This window comes from Schistocerca nitens, chromosome 9 (assembly GCF_023898315.1).
Source record: "Schistocerca nitens isolate TAMUIC-IGC-003100 chromosome 9, iqSchNite1.1, whole genome shotgun sequence".
Taxonomy (NCBI): domain Eukaryota; kingdom Metazoa; phylum Arthropoda; class Insecta; order Orthoptera; family Acrididae; genus Schistocerca; species Schistocerca nitens.
The window spans coordinates 198723807-198749859 of NC_064622.1; the positions used below are offsets into that span (position 1 = coordinate 198723807).

Here is a 26053-nt window from a genome sequence, read left to right on the forward strand (position 1 = left end):
TACATGCTTGTCCCACTTCATATCGCTCTGCAATGTTACGCCCAAATATTTAATCGACGTGACTGTGTCAGGCGTTACACTACTAATGGAGTATTCAGACATTACGGGATTATTTTTCCTATTCATCTGCATTAATTTACATTTATCTATATTTAGAGTTAGTTGCCATTCTTTACACCAAATCACAAATCCTGTCCAAGTCATCTTGTATCCTCCTACAGTCACTCAACGACAACACCTTCCGGTACACCACAGCATCGTCAGCAAACAGCCGCACATTGCTATCCACCTTATCCAAAAGATCATTTATGTAGATAGAAAACAACAGCAGACCGACCACACTTCCCTGGGGCACTCCAGATGATACCATCACCTCCGATGAACACTCACCATCGAGGGCAACGTACTGGGTTCTGTTACTTAAGAAGTCTTCGAGCCACTCACATATTTGGCAACCAATCCCATATGCTCGTACCTGAGTGAGGAGTCTGCAGTGGGGCACCGAGTCAAACGCCTTCCAGAAGTCAAGGAATATGGCATCCGTCTGATACCCTTCATCCACGGTTCGCAAGACATCATGTGAAAATAGGGCGAGTTGTGTTTCGCAGGAGCGATGCTTTCTAAAGCCGTGCTGATGCATGGACAGCTACTTCTCTCTCTCAAGCAAATTCATTATATTCGAACTGAGAATTTGTTCGAGAATCCTGCAACAAACCGATGTTAATGATATTCGCCGGAGTTTCCGTAAGCTACTTTCGTCGTCATGTTTTGCCCACCGGTGTGTTTCTGACCGGAGCGTGGACGTGACGGACACAACGCGGTGTGTGTTGCAGTGCCGCGCGTGCAGATCCTGGGCGGCCCCGAGCTGTACGTGAAGGCGGGCAGCACGGTGGCGCTGCGCTGCGAGATCTCGCGCGCCCTCGAGGAGCCGGCCTACATCCTGTGGTTCCACGAGTCGCGGCGCGTGCTCGCCTACCAGGACATGCACGTGGAGCGCGTCGCGCCCGACGCCACCGTCGGCTCGCTGCTCATCCGCCGCGCCACGCGCCGCCTCCACTCGGGCAACTACTCGTGCCGGCCCAGCAACCTCGACCCCGCCTTCGTCTTCCTGCACGTCCTCGATGGTGAGTTCACCACTCTCAACACGTACCGCAGACTGTGATCTACCAGTGTGTTCACAAAACAGCTGGAACATCGTTATATGACGTGGTATCTGTAACGCGGCCTGCCACTTGACTGCCTTGGGGATCGAGGGCTGGGCAAACAGGGGTCGAACACCATTGGGAACAAAGAAATTTTAAGTGCACTTTATTACAATAAACAACTTCTTTGACAATGTAAAAAGTGACTTAAATTTTCTCATTATGAGAATACTAAAGGGCGGACTACTTAATTGATAAACACCATTCTAAAGCCAAAATCGCACAAAATATATTTAATTTAAGACAAATCGTTTCAATCGTCTGAGGTGTCATCTTCAAGTCTTAAACACTTTTTTATATTAAAATATGTACACTACTGGAAATTAAAATTGCTACACCACGAAGATGACGAGCTAGAGACGCGAAATTTAACCGACAGGAAGAAGATGCTGTGATATGCACATGATTAGCTTTTCAGAGCATTCACACAAGGTTGGCGCCAGTGGCGACACCTACAACGTGCTGACATGAGGAAGTTTCCAATCAATTTCTCATACACAAATAGCAGTTGACCATCGTTGCCTGGTGAAACGTTGTTGTGATGCCTCGTGTAAGGAGGAGAAATGCGTACTATTACGTCTCCGACTTTGATAAAGGTCAGATTGTAGCCTATCGCGATTGTGGTTTATCGTATCACTACATTGCTGCTCGCGTTGGTCAAAATCCAATGACTGTTAACAGAATATGGAATCTGTGGGTTCAGAAGGCTAATACGGATCGCCGTGCTGGGTCCCAACGGCCTCGTATCACTAGCAGTCGAGATGACAGGCATCTTATCCGCATGGCTGTAACGGATCGTGCAGCCACGTATCGATCCCTGAGTCAACAGATGGGGACGTTTGCAATACAACAACCACCTGCACGGACAGTTCGACGACGTTCGCAACAGCATGGACTATCAGCTCTGAGACCATGACTGCGGATACCCTTGACGCTGTATCACAGACAGGAGCGCCTAAGATGATGTACTCAACGTCGAACCTGGGTACACGAATGGCAAAACGTAATTTTTTCGGATGTATCGGGGTTCTGTTTAGATCATCATGATGGTCGCATCCGTATTTGGCGACATCGCTGTGAACGCACATTGGAAGCGTGTATTCGTCATCGACATACTGGCGTATCACCAGCGTCATGGTATGGGGTGCCATTGGTTACACATCTCCGTCACGTCTTGTTCGCTTTGAACAGTGGACGTTACATTTCAGATGTGTTACGACCCGTGGCTCTACTCTTCATTCGATCCCTGCGAAATACTACATTTCAGCAGGATAATGCACGACCGCATGTTGCAGGTCCTGTAGCGGCCTTGCCCGCATCTCGTGGTCGTGCGGTAGCGTTCTCGCTTCCCACGCCCGGGTTCCCGGGTTCGATTCCCGGCGGGGTCAGGGATTTTCTCTGCCTCGTGATGGCTAGGTGTTGTGTGATGTCCTTAGGTTAGTTAGGTATAAGTAGTTCTAAGTTCTAGGGGACTGATGACCATAGATGTTAAGTCCCATAGTGCTCAGAGCCATTTGAACCATTTGTAGCGGCCTTTCTGGATACAGAAAATGTTTGACTGCTGCCCTGGCCAGCACATTCTCCAGATCTCTCACCAGTTCTAAACGTCTTGTCAATGGTGGCCGAGCAACCGGCTTGTCACAATACACCAGTCACTTAATGAACTGTGGTATCGTGTTGAAGTTGCATGGGCAGCTGTACCTGTACACGCCATCCAAGCCCTGTCTGACTCTATGCCGAGGCGTACCAAGGCTGTTATTACGGCCTGAGGTGCTTGTTCTGGGTACTGATTTCTCAGGATCTATGCATCCAAATTGCGTGAAAATGTAATCACATGTCAGTTCTAGTATAATATATTTGTCCAATGAATACCCGTTTATCATCTGCATTTCTTCTTCGTGTAGCAATTTTAATGGCCAGTAGTGTACATTTTAAGCTGATCTCATGCACAAGAGGTCACGTGGGTATAACTTAGCCCATTATACACTGAAGAGTCAAAGAAACTGGTACACCTGTCTACCCCTCGAGCAAGCAGAAGTGCGCCACCCTACGTGGCATCGATTCGAATAATTCTGAACCAATGCTGGAAGGAACTGACACCATGAATACTGCAAGGCAGTCCATGAATCAGTATGAGGGTGATGGAATGGAGATCCCATCTCAGTAGCATAGTACGGGGCATCCCTGATATGCTCAATAAAGTTCATGTCTGAGGAGCTCGGTGGTCAGTGGATGTATTTGGACTCAGAGGAGAATGTCAGAGAAGAGCCACTCTGTAGTAATTCCGGACGTGTGGGGTGTCAAATTGTCCTGCTGGAATTGCCAAATCCATTGGAATGCACAATGGACGTGAGTGGATGGAGGTGATCAGACAGGATGCTTACGTACGTGTCACGTGTCAGACTCCTACCTAGACGTATCAGGCATCCCATGTCACTCCAGCTGCACATGCCCCACACCATTAAAGAGCCTCCACCAGCTTGAACAATCCCATGCTGACATGTAGGGTCCTTGGATTCATGAGATTCTCCCCATACCCGTACGTACACGTCCATCCACTCGATACAATTTGAAACAAGTCTCGTCCGACCAGGGAACACGATTCCAGTCATAAACAGTCCCATGTCGGTGTTGACGGGCCCAGGCAAGGGTACACGAGTAGGTCTTCGGCTCCGAAAGCCCTTATCGATGATGTTTCGTTGAATGGTTCGCACACTGACACTTGTTGATGGCCCAGCATTGAAATCTGCAGCTATTTCCGGAAGGGTTGTAGTTCTCCCCCGCTGAACTGTTCTCTTCGGTCGTTGTTGGTCTCGTTCTTGCTGTATCTTTTTCCAGCTTCAGTGATGTCGGATTTTTGACCCTTTATGAATTCCTGGTCGTCCGCGAAAATCCCCACTTCATCGCTATCTCGGTGATGTGTGTCCCATCACTCGTGCGCCGACTATAGAATCACTTTCAGGCTCACTTAAATCTTGATAACCTGCTACTATAGCAGCAGTAAGCGATCTAACTGCTATGGTAGACACATCTCTTATATAAGCGTAGTCTGCCTGTTTACATATATCTGTATTTGAATACACAAGGTTAGACCAGTTTCTTTGGTGCTTCAGTGTAAATGATTGTATTAAAACCAACATTTATAATGTGTTGAGTTTTATCCGTGACAAACTTTTATAATGTGCTGAATTTTATCCACTTGACATCCTGTGCACAAGGTCAGCGTAAAATGAACATGTTTTACTAGAAAAAAATGTTTAAGACCTGATACTGAGTGTTGAAACCGGTTGTCTCTATTTTGTTTGATATTGGCTTTTGAATGGTTTTCAGTAAAAATTAACAATGCAATAAAAAAATTCCAGCTGCGGTTCAAAAGAATAAGTTTAAACTCCGATGCCACGGATTAATCGGGACGCGTCACCTGCTAGAATGGCCAAGGACCTCAGACGCCATTTCATTCTAAAACAGAGGTAAAACAATCTTGAAAGGCATACAGTAGCAACAGATGAAATTAATACTTTACACACTGTAAATGATCGTAAGAGCACTTCTTTTAAAAAAAAATAAAATAAAAAAAAACTGATTTATGCATGATTGCAATCAACATCAAAAAGTTTTTGTACAACGTACAAACGTTCAAATGGCGAACACACATCATAACCAGTCACCAACCAGCTAAGAAGGCGGATTACATGTGCACAAGGTTTAATAGCAACTGTATCAAAAAGTTCGGGAGCGGAGATACGCTCAAATAGGGGTTACAACGCTCGCTTCAAACTGCTCAAAAATTTTGACGTCCATAGAATAAATTGTTAAAAGTGATATCTAACTGTAGAAATTTTATTGAACACAGGTGTTCCAGCTCTTGAAACAGAGGTCTCGGCCTGAATTTAGAACACAGTCCTATAGAGAGTAGTTAAAAAACGTACCGGCTCCGAAGCAGCCATTAGTATAAAATCCATTTCAAACTCAAGTAGTTTCAATCAAGATAGATGCGCTCAGACTTGAGATAGAGGCCTCAGCCTGACTTACATCGAACCAAATCTCTGGAGATAAAACACAAGCACCCATTACAAAAAATGCTTTGAATTAAATAAGAATCGAGTTCTTTAACAAGAGGAACGAACCCATACCGCTTCCAAGGCAAGGCAGTACAAGAAACAGGATGCGCCCACTAGCTTCCTCGTATTAAGAATACTTGGAGCCTACAGCATCTTAGGTTACAGACTCAAGAAAAGATGACTGCTCCTTGCAAATACGGAAAAGGAAACAGAATTCATTCATCCTATTTCACAAGCAACCCAGAGTAAATAGACCATATAGACGAAACACCATCCGGGAGTGCATCTCAGGATTCTTTTCTGAACCATAAACTTTAAAAAGGAAAAGATCTTAAAACACATAATATTTCCGGAAACCAGAAATTCACTTTATGGGTGGCTGAGTTGCATCGCATAAAAATTTAACAATATAAAACATACTTTTACGGCCACGGAAAGCAACGCGTGGAGCAGACCACACAGCACCGTCGGTCACCACAGAAGAGGCTGAAAGAATTGTCTGCACGGTAAGCTTTCTTGTCCCAAGACCACAACGTACTACACAACGAAGTTAACCACCGGGAAAGTTCCAAAACGTGTTCTATCGTAATAAGAATCGGGAAGGCTGCTAGCCATGCTGACATCGGAGTGACAGCCGCCTTCCCCTAGTGTTAGGATTCACTTTCTGTTATCCGTTGTCCATAAGAAAACTGCTACGACCATGTACGTCATCAGGAGGCGTGCTCCGCACAGCCGGCCCCATTCTGATCCGTCCAAATCAAAACGTCCAGCACGCCATACGAGCACCAGGAAGGATTTCGGAGACGAACCAGACCCAGAATAAGAGACCACCCGAACCAAACACCGAGTGAAACACAGACCACACTCCCGCCTCTGCTCCTCGTCGCACTTCAGTGTCCCATCGCCGAAATTCAAGACAGCGAGCTCCCTTCCAGCACGGTATATTATGCCACCAACCACGCCCTTTGGCCAAAGATAATACTTTTGAGAGCGTAAGACAACCAATATACTCGCGACACGTCTCACTATCGTTGTAATATATATAAATATATAAATATGTAAATGACCTAGTAGATAGTGTCGGGAGTTCCATGCGGCTTTTCGTGGATGATGCTGTAGTATACAGAGAAGTTGCAACATCAGAAAATCACAGCGAAATGCAGGAAGATCTGCAGCGGATAGGCACTTGGTGCAGGGAGTGCCAGCTGACCCTTAAAATAGGCAAATGCAATGTATTGCGAATGCACAGAAAGAAGGATCCTTTACTGTATGATTATATGGTAGCGTTACAAACACTCATAGCAGTTACTTCTGTAAAATATCTCGAAGTATGCGTACGGAACCATTTGAAGTGGAATGGTCATATACAATTAATTGTTGGTAAGGCAGGTGCCAAGCTGAGATTCATTGGGAGAGTCCTTAGAAAATGCAGTCCATCGACAAAAGAGATGGATCACAAAACACTCGTTAGACCTATACTTGAGTATTGCCCATCAGTGTGGAATCCGTACCAGGTCGGGTTGACAGAGGAGATAGAGAAGATCCAAAGAAGAGTGGCGCGTTTCGTCACAGGGTTATTTGGTAAGCGTGATGGCGTTACGCAGATGTTTAGCAAACTAAAGTGGCAGACTCTGCAAGAGAGGCGCTCTGCATCGCGGTGTAGCTTGCTGTCCAGGTTTCGAGAGGTTGAGTTTTTGGATGAGGTATCGAATATATTGCTTCCCCCTACTTACACCTCCCGAGGAGATCACGAATATAAAATTAGAGAGATTCGAGCGCGCACGGAGATTTTCCGGCAGTCGTTATCCCGTGAACCGTACGCGACTGGAACAGGAAAAGGAGGTAATGACAGTGGCACGTAAAGTTCCCACCGCCACACACCGTTGGGTGGCTTGCGGAGTATAAAAGTAGATGTAGATAATTTTGCACACGGCATGTTAATGTAAGGACTCCTATCCACAAATAACCATTTCGTCCTGAAGTTACCGTCAGCTTTCTGTCTGCGTTCGCACTTCATGTGCCCGTGAAACAAGTCAGTCAGACACATTTTGGGTACTTGCTACGCAGATTTTCTAGTGGAACATTAATCTCCTGAGCAGACAGAAAGAATGGGCCACTTGTTCATTTATAGATAAACTTCCCAGTCCCGGTGGTTTATTTCAGCGATGAGTGAAGATCTGTGTATTTCGAATGTAGATGTTTACGCGGGTGACTAGAGTAGAATGCATCTTGTAGATCGCTGGCCAACCTAACGTTGTGAGGAGGTTCAACAACTAACGAAGGTTGAGAGATATGCCGAGGGCATACGTCAGTACAGATCTTGATCGTGCTATAGTTCGTCAGATTGCCATAGTTCGTCAGACCTTGGTCGTGCTGTAGTTCGTCCCACTGCCATAGCTGGTAAAACATGAGAACATAAAGCAGGCTTGTGTAAGACAGGTGTTCATTCTACAGGAATTACCTGAAGAATGAGGGGAACAGGAGTTGCTGAAATAGCGTTTCGTAAACGACTAAATCCGAATCAAAATCCTCAGTATATACCGTTGATTTGACTGGAAATCTTTAGATTACACACGTTAAACCCTATCGTTACACCCATCATGACCACGATGGCAAGTAGCATATTCGAGCAGGAAAATACACGGTTCCACACAAGAGTTCACACCAAAAACGTCATGAATATTGCGCGGGTCCTTCAACGCCCTGGATGTTCCAGGAATGAGGGGGGATGATTCAAATTTCCATACCAAGCCTCCAGCCAGCAACTGACACAACAGCGGCAAGAAATTCATCAAGATGGTATCTGCAGCCTGCTTACTTCCATTTCACAAGGAATACAAGAGTTTATTCGCACCTTGGGGAATTACACCTCATACTAATGTTGATTCCATTTACCACTCGTTATTTGATGAAGATCCCCACAAAGAAAGTAAATGAATATTTGACTGTGGCTAGATGGTGTAATACCTTCCCTTTCCGTTGTCACGTCCAGTGAGCGGTCTACACGCTCAATGACACTGGAGACGAGAAGGTCCATCCAGTCAGCTAACATGGAGATGGCTAACTGGAAGTATGAAGGAAATAATCGAACGAAGACAAGGCCTGAATAACTAAAATCTTTAATCGGTCGTCTGAGCAAGAATTAGATAATGATTTGAATGAAAGTACACTCTTCCTGATTGCAAAATCTAATGGAGGGGGGTCTGCGGCTAAGTATGAGTGGGAGTAGAGCCTAACCGAATTCTACAAACCCAGACCCCAGGTCCCAGGCCCGACCAACACAGACGTCCCTCCTGCAACGCTGTCTGTACTGGACTCTGGTGTGGGCTACCCCGCTCGCGCCTTTTACTTGTGCCGTTGGCTGCGTCGCCCCTTCCACGTTGGCGCTTCCGACCACGAGCCTTTGAGGCCTCGTATGTGACCATAAATGGTCCCTACCAACGGGCTTGCCGATCCCCACGGCTTCTCCACATGAGCTCACGTGATTCCTCGTTAGTCCCCGTTACACTGCCGACCAATACCAGCCACCGCACTTCCTGTGTCGTCGCATTTGTACATCGAGGACCTTCTACAAAAACTTATTTTTTCTAAGTATGCAGCACCTGCCCATCCCCCCCCCCCTTTTAAGGAGAAGTTTGTAGGCGCTGTCCTCAGTATTAATGGGGAAAATACACATTTGCTTTACAATAATGTTCAAATGCCACACACAATTGCATTACAACTGTCCACGACAGAAGTACAAATCAAGTACAATAAATCCTTAACAGAAATATATACATTTTTACATTTCACACTTAGTGTCATTGTCACATATCCTAATACCTGGAACAAAGATATATTTTATTTTACAACATGAGAAATTTCGTACCAGCCAACCAATTCTCTTTTCTGGAAGAATGAGTACATATACTACATTGCAGTTAACTTTACAATGAATTAAACTTGTTGCATCGATGTACGCTTCATAAAGTAATTACAGTTTCAGTACTTGAAAGAAGAAACACTTTAAATTAGTTCTTCACACTTTCTATCAGTGTTGCCATTCTTCAACATTTGTCCACTTTTGTCTTAACACTTCGATGAACAGCACTTCCAACTTCACTTCTAACATGTCTAGCAAGCACTAGACATTTGTCAAAAATGATCTCTTCACAGTCTCTAGATGTGCTTTGTATGAGACGGTACCTGACTATATCCGTCTCTGTGCACTTAATTACCATTGCATTTTTAACACATTTTTCTGCAATAATCGTTACCCATTGTTTTGCACGCAAATTGAAAATAGTCTCGGCAAAAGTTTCAATATCTGCATAGGCAACATAATATTGCTGCAGTTACTAACTATACCCCATGATACTCCAGAAAGAGAAAAGACTTAACGAGAAGTGACTGAAGGCGCTTCTCTCCCGGTATTCAGTCTCACTTTGTAGCTCATCCTACTTATGTCCTGTAGCTGTTAGGTCATCTGTCTCCTTAATTGTAGATTCTATTGGCAGTTCGAACTTAAGTTTACTCGTATTCTTCTTATGATTATTCGCTACGCAGCAACCTCTTCTTGTGCTTAAGTTCGGCACAATATCACTACTGATGACATTTGTTCATGTTATATGTTCATACTGTTTTACCAATCTGAGCCGTATACTTACGACATTTACCTAAAAGTTCTAAACTCCTTGTATCTCTGTGGGATTACCGTCATGATAGATGGCTTCGTCTACTGGGGTAATAAACAGCTATTCGTTATCACGTAACGGTGTCAAAAGACTTTCTTTTAATTCAGTTAGCTTCTGCATGTAATCTGCATTCCATGTGTGAATATTTCTTCACTTTTCACTACGGAGCTTACCGTTTGATTAAAACGAGTCAATGTTACCTTGACTATTGTCACTTGCTCCTTTGAACGCCAGAGTAGCAGTCTGTGTTCCCGTTCTAAGACATCTATCTTCGCCTTGAATTACGTGGCCTCATCTTCGTCTGGTGTACTGAACATAACGTTACTAACCTTGCCCACAAAGTTCGGGATTCCTCGTTTCGTTAAATGGGATTCATGTCGTGCTATCGCCCAGACAAACCTAGTGCCTTTTTATTTTTCCTGCGTGCCATTTTAAGACAAATTCGCACTGTTCCACTCATATTCAATAATGCCAACAATGCGCTCAAATTTGTCTCACACTCATTAAATTAAGATAACTCACGATTTTCCACGTTACGAGTCGCCACGGATTTCAATTTGAAGCACTGTCATAGTTAATAAAAATGCATTTGAAATGTAAATTTTTCGATTTCACCCATCCCCTACCTTACCGGCACAACATTGGCGAACGTCATACATGGATGATGTGGCACAGGCATATTCGTTGTTGATATAAGACATCCCAAGTTCCATAATGATTGAAGGTGGATATGTCAAACAAAGCTTGTACTTTGGCTTCCAAGATCAACTGACCTCAATCAATTGGATTTTTTGTGCACTGATTCGTCTCAAAAGCCAAACGCACAGCACTCACGATAATATGGGCGTAGAACTGGAGCAGCAAATCAGACAGCAATATCAATACTTACCAGGTCATACGGGAATATATTAAAAATCTCCTAGTCCACTGCAGAGACAAAGTGCAGTATTGCTTCGAAATGTGAAGACGACATATAGAACACATCTTTTAACAAGTACGGGATTGCAGTAATTTCTATCGGTATTACATTTCTTATTGAGGTAGTTCTAGGGCAGCTCTGGTCCAAATAGATGGGAAAATTACCGAAAAATTTAGATTTCAAATGAGTTTGTACTAATTAGTACAATATCTCACTGTGGCATCCTGTAGCCACACATTCACAATGATCTCGCATACGGCTTATTTGGTGCCCCATTTTACTGCAATGTATCTAAATCTGCTATTATCACTGTACACGTTCACCAGCCTTATTTTCCCCTACTAATTAATTTCCACTTCAAACATAAATTCTGTGTCTGGCATCTGTGTCAGCAAGCCACCCCAAATGGCCGCTTTTTATTAACTGGTCCTCAAACCTGCCCTATTGATCAGTTAAAACGTTTCTCTTGTCTCGAAAAATGTCGTAAAGCCTTTCTACAGTCATGCGTAAAGTCTGATAGAATTCGAGAAACTCACCGGTTAGTTTATTTCCGTTAAACTGGTGTTCCTACGCCTTTTTTCTCTTATTAAGGTGAACGCTTTTCTCCAGCAGAAACCAACACGGAAACGACCACGGGTCATGTAAACGGTGTACATCCGATCGGGAGACGTACGAAGTAAATGTATAGATAGGCTGATTCAGCTGCCCCAACGGATGTCATTTTATGGAACCTGCACTGTTGTATCTGGCTTTCAAAGATCACGAGCGGTGATTTTCACATTCTCTCGCTCGCTACGTGCATACTATTAGTCGTACAGAAAAGTGAACAGGATATTTTTGTCGATAATTTGATGTAGTTAAAATTTTTGTACTGGGAGACGTTTTCGTTGGAGGCCACGGTTACCAATAGCGACTTTCAAACGCACCTTCAGCCCCACAGTCATTCCTCACAAATCAGGATTTCTGGTTTGTTGATCATGGCACTTTCCTATCACTGTACAACAATCTCCGAGTACTATTCCCGTGCCGGCCGCAGTGGCCGTGCGGTTAAAGGCGCTGCAGTCTGGAACCGCAAGACCGCTACGGTCGCAGGTTCGAATCCTGCCTCGGGCATGGATGTTTGTGATGTCCTTAGGTTTGTTAGGTTTAACTAGTTCTAAGTTCTAGGGGACTAATGACCTCAGCAGTTGAGTCCCATAGCGCTCAGAGGCATTTGAACCATTTTGAACTATTCCCGTTATTCGACCTTCTTTGCTCTCTTATGATTGGAATGTTACGCCACCAGTACAGTCGTCTATTTCGTTAACGTTCTTAAACATGACTTTCCTAAACGTTACTCAAAACAAATTACGTTAAAATTCAATAAAGTACTAACGCTTACATGCATAGTAGTTGCGGAGTAAGAAAGCCTGATGAATACAATGACTAAAAATTAACTGTAGGGAAAAGGAAACGTTGAATAACTAGTTCATAAATGTATGTATAGAAAGTCCTGAATATGTATCTTGAAGTTAATATAACTAGCGAAGTTCACATAAGATGTGTGTCCGCCCCGGTAGCTAAGTGGTCAGCGTGACAGACTGTTAATCCTAAGGGCCCGGGTTCGATTCCCGGCTGGGTCGGAAATTTTCTCCGCTCAGGGACTGGGTGTTGTGTTGTCCTAATCATGATCATTTCATCCCCATCGACGCGCAGGTCGCCTAAGTGGCGTCAAATCGAAAGACCTGCACCAGGCGAACGGTCTACCCGACGGGAGGCCCTAGTCACACGACATTTTACATAAGATGTGTGAAATAAGGAAAACAGGTTTTTACTGCCTGACCGCGAAAGCATAAAACTGCTTATTGCCTGTAAACATTACTCTTATCTGTAGAGCAAATGATCTGTAACTTTAAGAATAGATTGTCTATAGGTCATTGTTAACGAAGAAATAAACACGTGTAGCGCAATAAATGATCACCTGTAGGTTGCAGATGGTTTAGTACCTGCAATAATACATGGTAAACTATCTGGCAATGTGACTAACCACTTAGAAGGGGAAATGCTTCACTACTTAGAATTATAGATGCCTAATAACCTGCTGCCATATATGATCAACTCACTAAAAAGCTGAAAAAAAGTTTAAAAATTTACTACCTGTAACAAATGTATCTAAGCTTAGGTTAAAATAGCAGTCCAAATTGTAATAACATTTGTTTATTATGATCGGTTTCGGCTTACGTAAAACCCAACCTCAGAGCTTTGGGCCTCCTGTGGCTGGTGTTGGCGGCACCTTGGTTGTTCACCTGACAGCACGATCGTACACTGACAATTTATTTAGTTCTAGACTGTTGTTTTAACCTACGTGTAGCACCAGATCGCTGCACTCCATGGAAAAAGGTGTCTAAATCTACGCAAATATACCAATAATGAAAGGTGGGCTGACTGATGCTGTGAGCAGACTGTAAGTAGCTGACTAACAGCAACTAAGTGCAGCAGTGTATGGGCAAGCTACAGTGTGTAAAATACTTGTATTAAAAATTTACTGGTTACAAATAGGAAATCAGTGATTATCTGCGTACAGCCTCTACTGAGGATTATCAGACTAGCATACTGATCGCATCCCATTGACTGTAGTTTACTGCACTACTGGCCATTAAAATTGCTACGCCAAGAAGAAATGCAGATGATAAACGGGTATTCATTGGACAAATATATTATACTAGAACTGACATGTGATTACCGGGTGATCAAGAAGCCAGTATAAATTGGAAAACTGAATAAATCACGGAATAATGCAGATAGAGAGGTACAAATTGACACACATGCTTGGAATGACATGGGGTTTTATTAGAACCAAAAAAATACAAAAGTTCAAAAAATGTCCGACAGATGGCGCTTCATCTGATCAGAATAGTAATAATTAGAATACGAAAGTAAGACAAAGCAAAGATGAAGTTCTTTAAAGGAAATGCTCAATATGTCCACTATCATTCCTCAACAATAGCTGTAGTCGAGGAATAATGTTGTGAACAGCGCCGTAAACCATGTCCGGAGGCATTGGCGTCGGATGTTGTCTTTCACCATCCCTAGAGATGTCGGTCGATCACGATACACTTGCGACTTCAGGTAACCCCAAAGGCAATAATCGCACGGACTGAGGTCTGGGCACCTGGGAGGACAAGCATGACGAGAGTGGCCGCTGAACACACGATCATCACCAAACGACGCGTGCAGGAGATCTTTCACGCGTCTAGCAATATGGGATGGAGCGCCATCCTGCATAAATATCGTACGTTCCAGCAGGTGTTTATCAGCCAGGCTGTGGATGATGCGATTCTGTAACATATCGGCGTACCCCTGACCCGACACGGTAGCAGTTACGAAACCAGAATCAGGCATTTCCTCGAAGAAATAAGGCGCGATAACGGTAGATGTGGTAAATCCAACCCATACCGTGACTTTCTCGTCGTGCAATGTAGTTTCCACGACAGTTCTAGCATTTTCGGTAGCCAAAATTCTGCAGTTCTGAGCGTTGACAGACCCTCGGAGCGTGAAATGAGCTTCGTCGGCCCACAACACGTTGCTCAACCAATCGTCATCTTCCGCCATCTTTTGAAACGCCCAAAACGCAAATGCCCTCCGCTCACTAAATCGCCAGGTAACAGTCCATGATACCGATGGATTTTGTACGGATAGCATCGGAGGGTACGCCTAAGTGGCAACGAAACCGTAGTGTATGGAATGCCGGTGCGACGTGTGACTGCACGAGCGCTGACTTCCCCATGTATAGACGAACCCGCTACAGTCTCCATTTCTTCCTGAACTGTCTCAGCAGCATTACGCCTTGTGCTCGGTCGGCCACTACGGCGTCTATCGTCTAAACAACCCGTGGCTTCGAACTTTGATATCATTCTCGCCACAGCTGCTTTTATCAACGGACCTTTACCCGTTCGAATCCCCTTCCTATGGCGATAGGATCGTAAGGTTGAACTAGCACATTCCCCATTCTGATAACAGTTTCACTAAAAGCGGCTTTTCACGTAACGTCAACATGCTGCGACTGCTAGCGCATCTGATTTTCTCTCTCATTACAGCTCCTTTTATACACGATTGTCATGCGCAGTCACTGACGTTTTGCTGTTCAGCGCCATCTGTCAGACACTTTGTGAACTTTGTTTTTCTTTTTTTTTTAGTTCTAATAAAACCCCATGTGATGCCAAACATGTGGTGTTAATTTTTACCTCTCTATCTACATTATTCCGTGGTTTATTAAGTTTTCAAATTTATACTGACTTCTTGGTCACCCAGTACATTTTCACGCCGTGTGATACGCCGGTACAACAAGCCGCAGTCGCGATAGGCTACAATCCGACCTTTATCAAAGTCGGAAACGTGATGGTATGCATTTCTCCTCCTTACACGAGGCATCACATGAACGTTTCACCAGGCAACGCCGATCAACTGCTGTTTGTGTATGAGAAATCGGTTGGAAACTTTCCTCATGTCAGCTCGTTGTAGATGTCGCCACCGGAGCCAACCTTGTGTGAATGCTCTGAAAAGCTAATCATTTGCATATCACAGCATCTTCTTCCTGTCGGTTAAACTTCGCGTCTGTAGCACGTCATCTTCGTGGTGTAGCAATTTTAATGGCCAGTAGTGTAAATATAGCTACGTTTAGCTGTAGTAGCGACTGTAGCTTACCTAATGACAAAATTCTACCAACAAAAATTTATGGGTTTATACAATCTAAACCTAGGGAGTCCGATTATAGGCCAGATTCTTAGACAGCTGTCAGCTGTAACCGAAAGTTACTCGATTTAAGCAGGCCTGAAGACGACTTAAGTTGAAGTCGAAACTGGTAGCCTAAAAATAAAACCTAAATAACGGCTATTGGTATTGTATTGTTGGTACATCAGGTTGGGAGAACTACAAATCGAATGCAGGTGTAGCGGTAGAAAAATCAACAAATCGGTACGCATGCTACGTCTTCGGTTTCAATTAATATACATCCGATGCACCAGTTATTTTATAGGCGAGCTGTGCTACAGGTACCTAGTTCGCCTGCACTATACAGCCCCTTTACGTATCAGGCTTCCACTGTAATGCGGCTCACGCCGCCGCTGTCTGCCGGAATCGAGGCTACCTGTAGGAAGGGTTGGGGGGGGGGGGAGGGGGGGGGGGCGCTTCGCGTTGCGGCGGTTTGCGCCGGTGGCCTCTTTGAGCTACCATTAGCGACCGCCGCGGGCTTTGATCCGCCGCCACCTGTCCTCGCCCCACCCCACCACCAGGTCGTCCCACAGTTCTGCGTGACCGGCGCGCGGGACGTGACCGCCCGCCGACGTGACCGGCGCGCGACCGCGGGACCCGCCCGCTGCGCTAATGGCGTCTGCGGCCGCACGCGCCGCCCACACGTGGCCGGCATTGTCTGCCGCCCGGATCCCCTCCAGCCTCCAGTACACACACACGCAAGTGCAGCTGAGCTGCTGTCCCACAGTCGTCAGCCGGAAACGTGCATCTCTCCACGCTTGTCTGCAATGTTAAACAGTGTCCATCTCTAAATAACTGTTACAAACAACAACAGTCCCCTATCCTCAGCCACCCATCCTTCCTTTTATAACCAAACTGGCTATTCCTTGATGCCGCAGGATGGGCCATCAACTCGCAGCCCTTGTGATTTGTGGAGATGAGAAATAAATAAATAAAATAGCTGTCCTGTTAACAAATGAGAGAATTCGAACCTGAAAAAACTTTTGTTCGCTGATTGTGGTCACATATAACCCCTTTTCCTACAACAGGTGTAGCCCATTTTCCTATTACAGATATTTCTGTTGCACAGTAGACTAAACTGCATGAAAAGAAATATTAGTACACCTGAGAAGGCGACGTCGATTTTAAACCGATACGGTATATGCTACCTGGGGGAAAGTAGATGTACTGATAATGGGTTCAATCTCGTACGCCAGCAGATAGAGAAGTGGAATAGTCACAAAAGCGCTACCTGTTTTTAACTTTCAAAAAGGCTTCCTCACTGCCTAAAGGCTCAGTGTGGTGCAGACGTGTGAAGCAGGCAGCAACCATGCCATATATTCGCACTCGTCCTTCCTACGGTCAACTTCACAGCAAACATAGACATAGCCAAAGCCTTGCAGACAAAAAAAAAATTACACGAAGCGAAATGTACCGTGAGGAGGGCTACGCGAGAGGCGTCCAACGAATTCGAAAGTAGTGTTCTATGTACTGACTTGGCAGAAAATCGTAAGAAATTTTTGTCTTATGTCAAAGCGGTAGGTGGATCAAAACAGATTGTCCAGACACTCTGTGACCGAAATGGTACTGAAACAGAGGATGACAGACTAAAGGCCGAAATACTAAATGTCTTTTTCCAAAGCTGTTTCACAGAGGAAGACTGGACTGTAGTTCCCTCTCTAGATTTTCGCACAGATGGCAAAATAGTAGATATCGAAATAGATGACGGAGGGATGGAAAAAAAATCAAATCGCTCAAAAGAGGAAAAACCGCAGGACCTGATGGGATACTAGTTCGATTGTACACAGAGTACGCGAAGGAACTTGCCCCTCTCTTTGCAGTGGTGTACCGTAGGTCTCTAGAAGAGCGTAGCGTTCCAAAAAGGTTGGAAAAGGGCACAGGTCATCCCCGTATTCAAGAAGGGACTTCGAACAAATGTGCAGAACTATAGACCTATATCTCTTACGTCGATCAGTTGTAGAATTTTGGAACACGTATTATGTTCGAGTATAATGACTTTTCTGGAGAGCAGAAATCTATTCTGTAGGAATCAGCATTGTTTTCGAAAAAGACGATCGTGTGAAACCCACCTCGCTCTATTCGTCCACGAGACTCAAGAGGGCCATAGACACGGCTTCCCAGGTAGATGCTGTGTTTCTTGACTTCCACAAGGTGTTTGATACAGTTCCCCACAGTCGTTTAATGAACAAAGTAAGAGCATATGGACTATCACACCAACTGTGTGATTGGATTGAAGAGTTTCTAGATAACAGAACGCAGCATGTCATTCTCAATGGATAGAAGTCTTCCGAAGTAAGAGTGATTTCAGGTGTGCCGCAGGGGAGCGTCGTAGGACCTTTCCTGTTCACAATATACGAGGGCAGTTCAATAAGTAATGCAACACATTTTTTTTCTGAAACAGGGGTTGTTTTATTCAGCATTGAAATACACCAGGTTATTCCCCAATCTTTTAGCTACACAACACTATTTTTCAACGTAATCTCCATTCAATGCTACGGCCTTACGCCACCTTGAAATGAGGGCCTGTATGCCTGCACGGTACCATTCCACTGGTCGATGTCGGAGCCAACGTCGTACTGCATCAATAACTTCTTCATCATCCGCGTAGTGCCTCCCACGGATTGCGTCCTTCATTGGGCCAAACATATGGAAATCCGACGGTGCGAGATCGGGGCTGTATGGTGCATGAGGAAGAACAGTCCACTGAAGTTTTGTGAGCTCCTCTCGGGTGCGAAGACTTGTGTGAGGTGTTGCGTTGTCATGAAGAAGGAGAAGTTCGTTCAGATTTTTGTGCCTACGAACACGCTGAAGTCGTTTCTTCAATTTCTGAAGAGTAGCACAATACACTTCAGAGTTGATCGTTTGACCATGGGGAAGGACATCGAACAGAATAACCCCTTCAGCGTCCCAGAAGACTGTAACCATGACTTTACTGGCTGAGGGTATGACTTTAAACTTTTTCTTGGTAGGGGAGTGGGTGTGGCGCCACTCCATTGATTGCCGTTTTGTTTCAGGTTCGAAGTGATGAACCCATGTTTCATCGCCTGTAACAATCTTTGACAAGAAATTGTCACCCTCAGCCACACGACGAGCAACGAATTCCGCACAGATGGTTCTCCTTTGCTCTTTATGGTGTTCGGTTAGACAACGAGGGACCCAGCGGGAACAAACCTTTGAATATCGCAACTGGTGAACAATTGTGACAGCACTACCGACAGAGATGTCAAGTTGAGCACTGAGTTGTTTGATGGTGATCCGTCGATCATCTCGAACGAGTGTGTTCGCACGCTCCGCCATTGCAGGAGTCACAGCTGTGCACGGCCGGCCCGCACGCGGGAGATCAGACAGACTTGCTTGACCTTGCGGCGATGATGACACACGCTTTGCCCAACGAATCACCGTGCTTTTGTCCACTGCCAGATCACCGTAGACATTCTGCAAGCGCCTATGAATATCTGAGATGCCCTGGTTTTCCGCCAAAAGAAACTCGATCACTGCCCGTTGTTTGCAACGCACATCCGTTACAGACGCCATTTTAACAGCTCCGTACAGCGCTGCCACCTGTCGGAAGTCAATGAAGCTATACGAGACGAAGCGGGAATGTTTGAAAATATTCCACAAGAAATTTCCGGTTTTTTCAACCAAAATTGGCCGAGAAAAAAAATGTGTTGCATTACTTATTGAACTGCCCTCGTACATAAATGAGCTTGAGGATAACATTGGAAGTTCACTGAGGCTTTTTGCGGATGATGCTGTAGTGTATCGAGAGGTTGTAACAATGGAAAATTGAACTGAAATGCAGGAGGATCTGCAACGAATTGATCCATGGTGCAGAGAATGGCAACTGAATCTCAATGTAGACAAGTGTAATGTGCTGCGAATATGTAAAAAAAAAAATCCTTTACCATTTAGCTACAATATAGCAGATCAGCAACTGGACGCAGTTAATTCCATAAATTATCCGGGAGTAAGCATTATGAGTGATTTAAAATGGAATCACCATATAAAATTAATCGTCGATAAAGCAGATACCAGATTGAGATTCATTGGAAGAATCCTAAGGAAATGCAATCCGAAAACAAAGGAAGTAGGCTACAGTAGACTTGTTCGCCCACTGCTTGAATACTGCTCACAGGTGTAACATCCGTACCAGATAGGTTTGACAGAAGAGATAGAGAAGATCCAACGGAGAGCAGCTCACTTCGTTACAGGATCATTTAGTAATCGCGATAGCGTTACGGAGATGGTAGATAAACTCCAGTGGAAGACTCTTCAAGAGAGACTCTCAATAGCTCGGTACGGGCTTTTGTTGAAGTTTCGAGATCATACCTTCATACCATACTGGTAGAAGCGGACCTCGGGGAAGATCAGTTTGGATTCCGTAGAAATGTTGGAACACGTGAAGCAATACTAACCTTACGACTTATCTTAGAAGAAAGATTAAGAAAAGACAAACCCACGTTCCTAGCATTTCTAGACTTAGAGAAAGCTTTTGACAATGTTAACTGGAAAACTCTCTTTCAAATTCTGAAGGTGGCAGGGGTAAAATATAGGGAGCGAAAGGCTATTTACAATTTGTACAGAAACCAGATGGCAGTTATAAGAGTCGAGTGGCATGAAAGGGAAGCAGTGCTTGGGAAAGGAGTGAGACAGGGTTGTAGCCTCTCCCCGATGTTATTCAATCTGTATATTGAGCAAGCAGTAAAGGAAACAAAAGAAAAATTCGGAGTAGGTATTAAAATTCATGGAGAAGAAGTAAAAACTTTGAGGTTTGCCGATGACATTGTAATTCTGTCAGAGACAGCAAAGGACTTGGAAGAGCAGTTGAACGGAATGGACAGTGTCTCGAAAGGAGGATATAAGATGAACATCAACAAAAGCAAAACGAGAATAATGGAATGTAGTTAAATTAAATCGGGTATGCTGAGGGAATTAGATTAGGAAATGAGACACTTAAGGTAGTAAAGGAGTTTTGCTATTTAGGGAGTAAAATAACTGATGATGGTCGAAGTAGAGAGGATATAAAATGTAGACTGGCAATGGCAAGGAAATCGTTTCTGAAGAAGAGAAATTTGTTAACATCGAATATAGATGTAAGTGTCAGGAAGTCGTTTCTGAAAGTATTTGTATGGAGTGTAGCCATGTATGGAAGTGAAACATGGACGATAACTAGTTTGGACATGAAGAAAATAGAAGCTTTCGAAATGTGGTGCTACAGAAGAATGCTGAAGATAAGGTGGGTAGATCACGTAACTAATGAGGAGGTATTGAATAGGATTGGGGAGAAGAGAAGCTTGTGGCACAACTTGACTAGAAGAAGGGATCGGTTGGTAGGACATGTTTTGAGGCATCAAGGGATCACTAATTTAGCATTGGAGGGCAGCGTGAAGGGTAAAAATCGTAGAGGGAGACCAAGAGATGAATACACTAAGCAGATTCAGAAGGATGTAGGTTGCAGTAGGTACTGGGAGATGAAGAAGCTTGCACAGGATAGAGTAGCATGGAGAGCTGCATCAAACCAGTCTCAGGAGTGAAGACCACAACAACAACAACAACAACCTTCACCGAGGCGTCAAACAGTATATTGCTCCCTCCTACGTATATCTCGCGAGGAGATCATGAGGATAAAATCAGATATTAGAGCCCACGCAGAGGATACCGACAATCTTTCTTTCCACAAACAATACGAGACTGGAATAGAAGGGAGAACCGATAGAGGTCATCAAGGTACCTTCCGCCACACACCGCCAGGTGGCTTGCGGAGTATGGATGTAGATGTAGATCAGCGAGCTTCAAAGGAGCCTAATTGTGGTCTTTCGAGTGGCGGCGTACTAGTTTCGAAGAATTGCTGCACAACTTGGACGTTCTGCGACGTTGTGCAACAATACTGGTACAAATGGTCACGTCAACATTCTTACACTTGTAGACGACGTTGTGGCCGTCCACGCTACAAGGATCGTCGTATTGTAATGGCAAGAGTGGCAGAGCGTACAGGTACCACAGCACAGATAAGAAGGCTTGTGAGCCCAGATGTGACAACACGAACGTGGCGAACACGTTATTAGCAGTGGAACTATGGACATGCACGCCTCTAACCCATCTTCCACTCACACCACTGCATCGACACGAACAACACGACTGGTGGCGTTAGAGGATCACTTGGGAGATGGTATGGGCCGCCATGGTCTTCAGCGATGAAACCAGATATTGCCAGCACGCAACTTATGGTGGTATGCGCATATAGTGTAAACCTGGTGAACGCTGTCTCGTGGAGTGCATTTATCTAAGACACACTGACACCATCAAAAGACTTGTGATCCGGTGTACAATAAGCTACAAATCTCGTTCACCTTAGTTGCTTCTGGAGGGGACACTAACCAGGGCTCGGTACGTGCAGAATGATGTGAGACCTGGGGACAAAAGAGAATAGCCAGAAATAAGTAATAGGCAAGAAGCTAAAGGAATCTATACGAAGATAAAAGAAACAAACCTTACACCACGAAGGAATTATGCAAACAGCTCACGAACTGATATTCATATAGGCAGTGACGAAAAATGCAAAACGGTAAAGCTCGGCAACCAAAGGATGAATGTGTGACGCTGCAGCCAAATCTCACCAGGCGTCTGGCAAGGACAGTAAACTTGGACATGTCGACACCAGGGCATAAAATCTATGCCAGTGTCATTCCAAGAACTCAGTTGGTCAGAAACTATGCATCGCACGCAGGCGCGTGCGCAGTATACGCAGATATCAGCATTTGAGTGAGGACTTGTAGTTGGGCTCAAAGAAGCCGGATGGAGTAATCGGCTCGAAATTTGAATAGGAACAGCGCCACTATTTGACGGTATTGGGAGGAACGGGTGAATTATGGACGAACACAGTGTCAAAAAGGAGCGGCCGGCCTAAAGAGACGACAAAAGTGAGGACCGGACAATCATCAGGGAGGCATTCAGAGCCCAACATTTATCATTATCAACGATCCGACGTGCGACTGGTGCTTCAGGGACCTCAAGGACCATTAACAGGCGGCTGACAGGGAGAGGGCTAAATTCAAGACGCCCTTTTCGCCGACTACCATTGCCTTCTGTGCACCAACAATCAAGTTTGCAGTGGCGTCGAGCAGATTCAGCCTCTAATCTCATTGTATGGAGTAGAACTGTCTCCAGCGATGAGTCGCGGTTCGAAATGAGACCCGATGAGCAGCGAAAACGTCTCCGGAGACGCGCCAGATAGCAATGGGATACCAGCCTGACTGACGCTGGCCGCACGGCTCGATATTCAGGAGTGATGGCCTGGGGTAGCATTTTCTAACGTAGCAGCCCCCCTTTGGTTAGCATCCTCGTCATCGTTCCAGAACAGCGGTAAGTCGAAGATACTCTACCCCCACATTTTGTTGCTCCTTATAGCAAGCCATTGTGGGTTTACGTTTAAGAAAGATAATGCCCGCCCTCACATGCTGAGAGTTTCTACTGCTTGTCTTCATTCTTGCCAAACACTTCCTGGGCCAGCAAGGTTATCAGATCTCACCCTAATTGAGAACGGTTGGAGCACTGTCTGGCAGAGCTCTCCAACAAGCCCGAGGTTTTGACGATCTAACATGCCAGTTGCAGACCATTTGGGACGGGATCTTTGAGGATGATATCCGACAACTCTATCAATCAATGCCAGGCCGAATAATTGATTGCATTAGGGACACATGTGGATCAACACGATATTGAATTTCTCAATTTGTGAAGCTCTTTCCCTTGAATAAACTGCGAAATTTTTCTGGAATTGTAATAATTTGTTCGTTTGTACATGTACATCACGTAAACTGATTTCCGTCCTTTTCGGATAATTCCTCCGTTCTGAGCATTTTCTTTTTTTGTCTTATACTGGTAATCAAAGAAGATTAAATGGGAGACAGCTTTTCCACGCTATGGAAACAAAATCAAACCAAAATTCTGGGCTACTCGCTGGTATGACGTCATTCTAAAGCAAAAGTTAATAACGTAATAAACACTGTACAACAAAAACATGAGATCTTCCAGAGAGCTGTATTCTTTCCCATGAGATCAGTTACAGGACGTAAATATCAAGAGAGAATGTGGTTTGCCATGAGAGATATCACATTTGAAATTGAACAAGGACATCATTACCATTCTTGCCACATGAGCATCACACAATGCCACACTCGCGTAATAAAAGTGAGCGAAGTAGCCCCGAGCATACTGTCACATAGCCATGTAATCACTACTGATCTGAATTATAGCACAGGATCGTTTCCTTGGTAATGGAAGCTAATTCAACTCAAATAACATTTCCGCAAATGACCGGACTAATAAATGTAAGAAAGTGTTGCCTTGTAAGATCTGCAGTGGAGTAGAGGCCAGACAGCGTTTCTCTGTGGTTTTAAGGAATCGGATATAGCACAGCAGTGTGCCTTCTCCCAGAACATGTAATTAATATAGTCAACTTTACCGGTCGTTGTAGTGACGACGGTTGCTGGGGCTCTGGTCTAGCTGGACGATGCTTTATCCTGGCATTAAGGTCTGGAAATCTGTCATGTAGATACGACCATTACGATGGGAGAAAATAGTTCAATGCGCGACATTGCGTATCTGCAGCCAAAATTTGAACGCAGTGTCTCCCATCCTACTGATTTATAGTCGTCTTGTGACTTTTTGAACTTAACTGATCGGTACAAAGGGCTCCAAGCACTATGGGACTTAACATCTGAGGTCATCAGTCCGCTAGACTTAGATTTACTTAAACCTGATTTAACCAAAGGACATCACACATCCATGCCCTCAGCCAGGATTCGAACCTACAACCGTAGCAGCAGCACGGTTCCAGACTGAAGCTTCTAGAACCGCTCGGCCACAGCGGCTGCCGACTTAACTGATCGGAAAATTATATACATTCTGGATGTAATGCGTATAAACGCAGGTACTTATAATAGTGACTGAGGACTGTGTACTCAGTATTACATCCGTATTTAGTTCATTTTCTGACCAATAACTATAGCCACTACAAGTCGTGTGTTTTAAGAGTGGTTAGCATCACCAAATGCATGTTGCAAGAGCAAGCAGTTAGGGTTGGTTTTCCCCTGGACAGCAGGCCAGTGGTTGACGTGTGGACGCATGAACGCCAAAACTGGAAGTCTATACTGACTGGCGTAGCCTACTTAGTGATTCAGTAAGACCATGCAGAAAACATCATGTCGTGTACTACTTTGTGACGTGTTTGTGGGGAGACTGTTCGACTTAGCAAAAAAAAAAAAAAAAAAAAAACAGCCAGCACACTGATGTGTATACATACTGTGGTATCACATATAAAAATAACTGCATTTACGCCCGCTACACCATGTATATATGAACCCAAGCCCGTTGCATCAATTGAATTTCTCTGCTGCGATAGGCTTATTTCGGTTAAATTTGCCATTCAAGGTATCTAAGAATAATAGATATTATTTTACCATTATTAACTTAATTTATTGTATATACATGTTATGGGTATAAGGTGTTGACCTCGATATCACATCAGTGGGTACTGTGGCTTTTTAAATTTCTGTCTATGACTTTGTGATATGCATTTGTACTTTAGAGAATTTGTGACAGCCTCTTGGCCTTTTTAATACTTGAACAACTCCACTGATGCTAAAAATGACCAAAAAGCTGTCACAATTTCGCCAAAAGACAAACACAGATCTCAAAATCGTATTCAGCAATTTAATAAGCGACAGTACCACCTACGGGAAATAGATGTGAAGAATAACTATACGTAAGTATCAACGTATACACACACCATATAGCCATAATATATAAATTCAAAATATTTAACCAAGTAAGGATAAAATTCTATGTATTATTTATGGATAGCTTGACAGTGGCTATAGCAGCCGAAATAGGCCGATCGCAATAAAGAAATTCAGTTGAAGGAGCGGATATGGTTACAAGACTTTTATCACCGAGCGTCCCAGGAGAACGTGAAGTATGATTGGTACACATTGCAAATGATCCGTCCTTATCATTCGATGGTAGTTTACCTAGGAAACACACTTATGGTTTCAGATATCTGAGGTAAACTGTTAATAATGAATTAATTTGCTGATTGAGTTTATTGACTCGTCAATTAATTACGCTGTAAGCCCGTGATCACTATAATTGGAATCGTAATTAAGTTTATAGTATTAATCCTTGAGCGAAAACATGATTATTACGTAATTAAAAAACTTCTGTGTATGGGACTGAACTGCACAGCTGCTGACGCATCTGCACAAGTGTTACACATCTCAGAAAAGTCTCAGGGCTTCAAACTGATTCCTACTCTCAGTCAGGATCTGCTATAAGGTTCTTTTCTCCCCAGTTGGAATATGCGACTCCACAGTACTTGCTACATCTATAACTTACTGTTGTTTCTTCTACTTTATTTTACCTCCTCACTAATTTCCTGTCGACCGCTGTGGC

At 44.2% G+C, this 26053-nt stretch overlaps 1 protein-coding gene across 1 annotated transcript in view; it reads left to right on the plus strand.

Annotated features, from left to right (window-relative positions):
• LOC126203267 (protein sidekick-2-like) overlaps window positions 1–26053 on the plus strand; it is a 794175-nt gene that overhangs the window by 748863 nt on the left and 19259 nt on the right. The window contains exon 5 of the mRNA XM_049937521.1: window positions 834–1124. Coding sequence (XP_049793478.1) covers window positions 834–1124 — 291 coding nt within the window. The remainder of the gene's footprint in view (window positions 1–833; window positions 1125–26053) is intronic.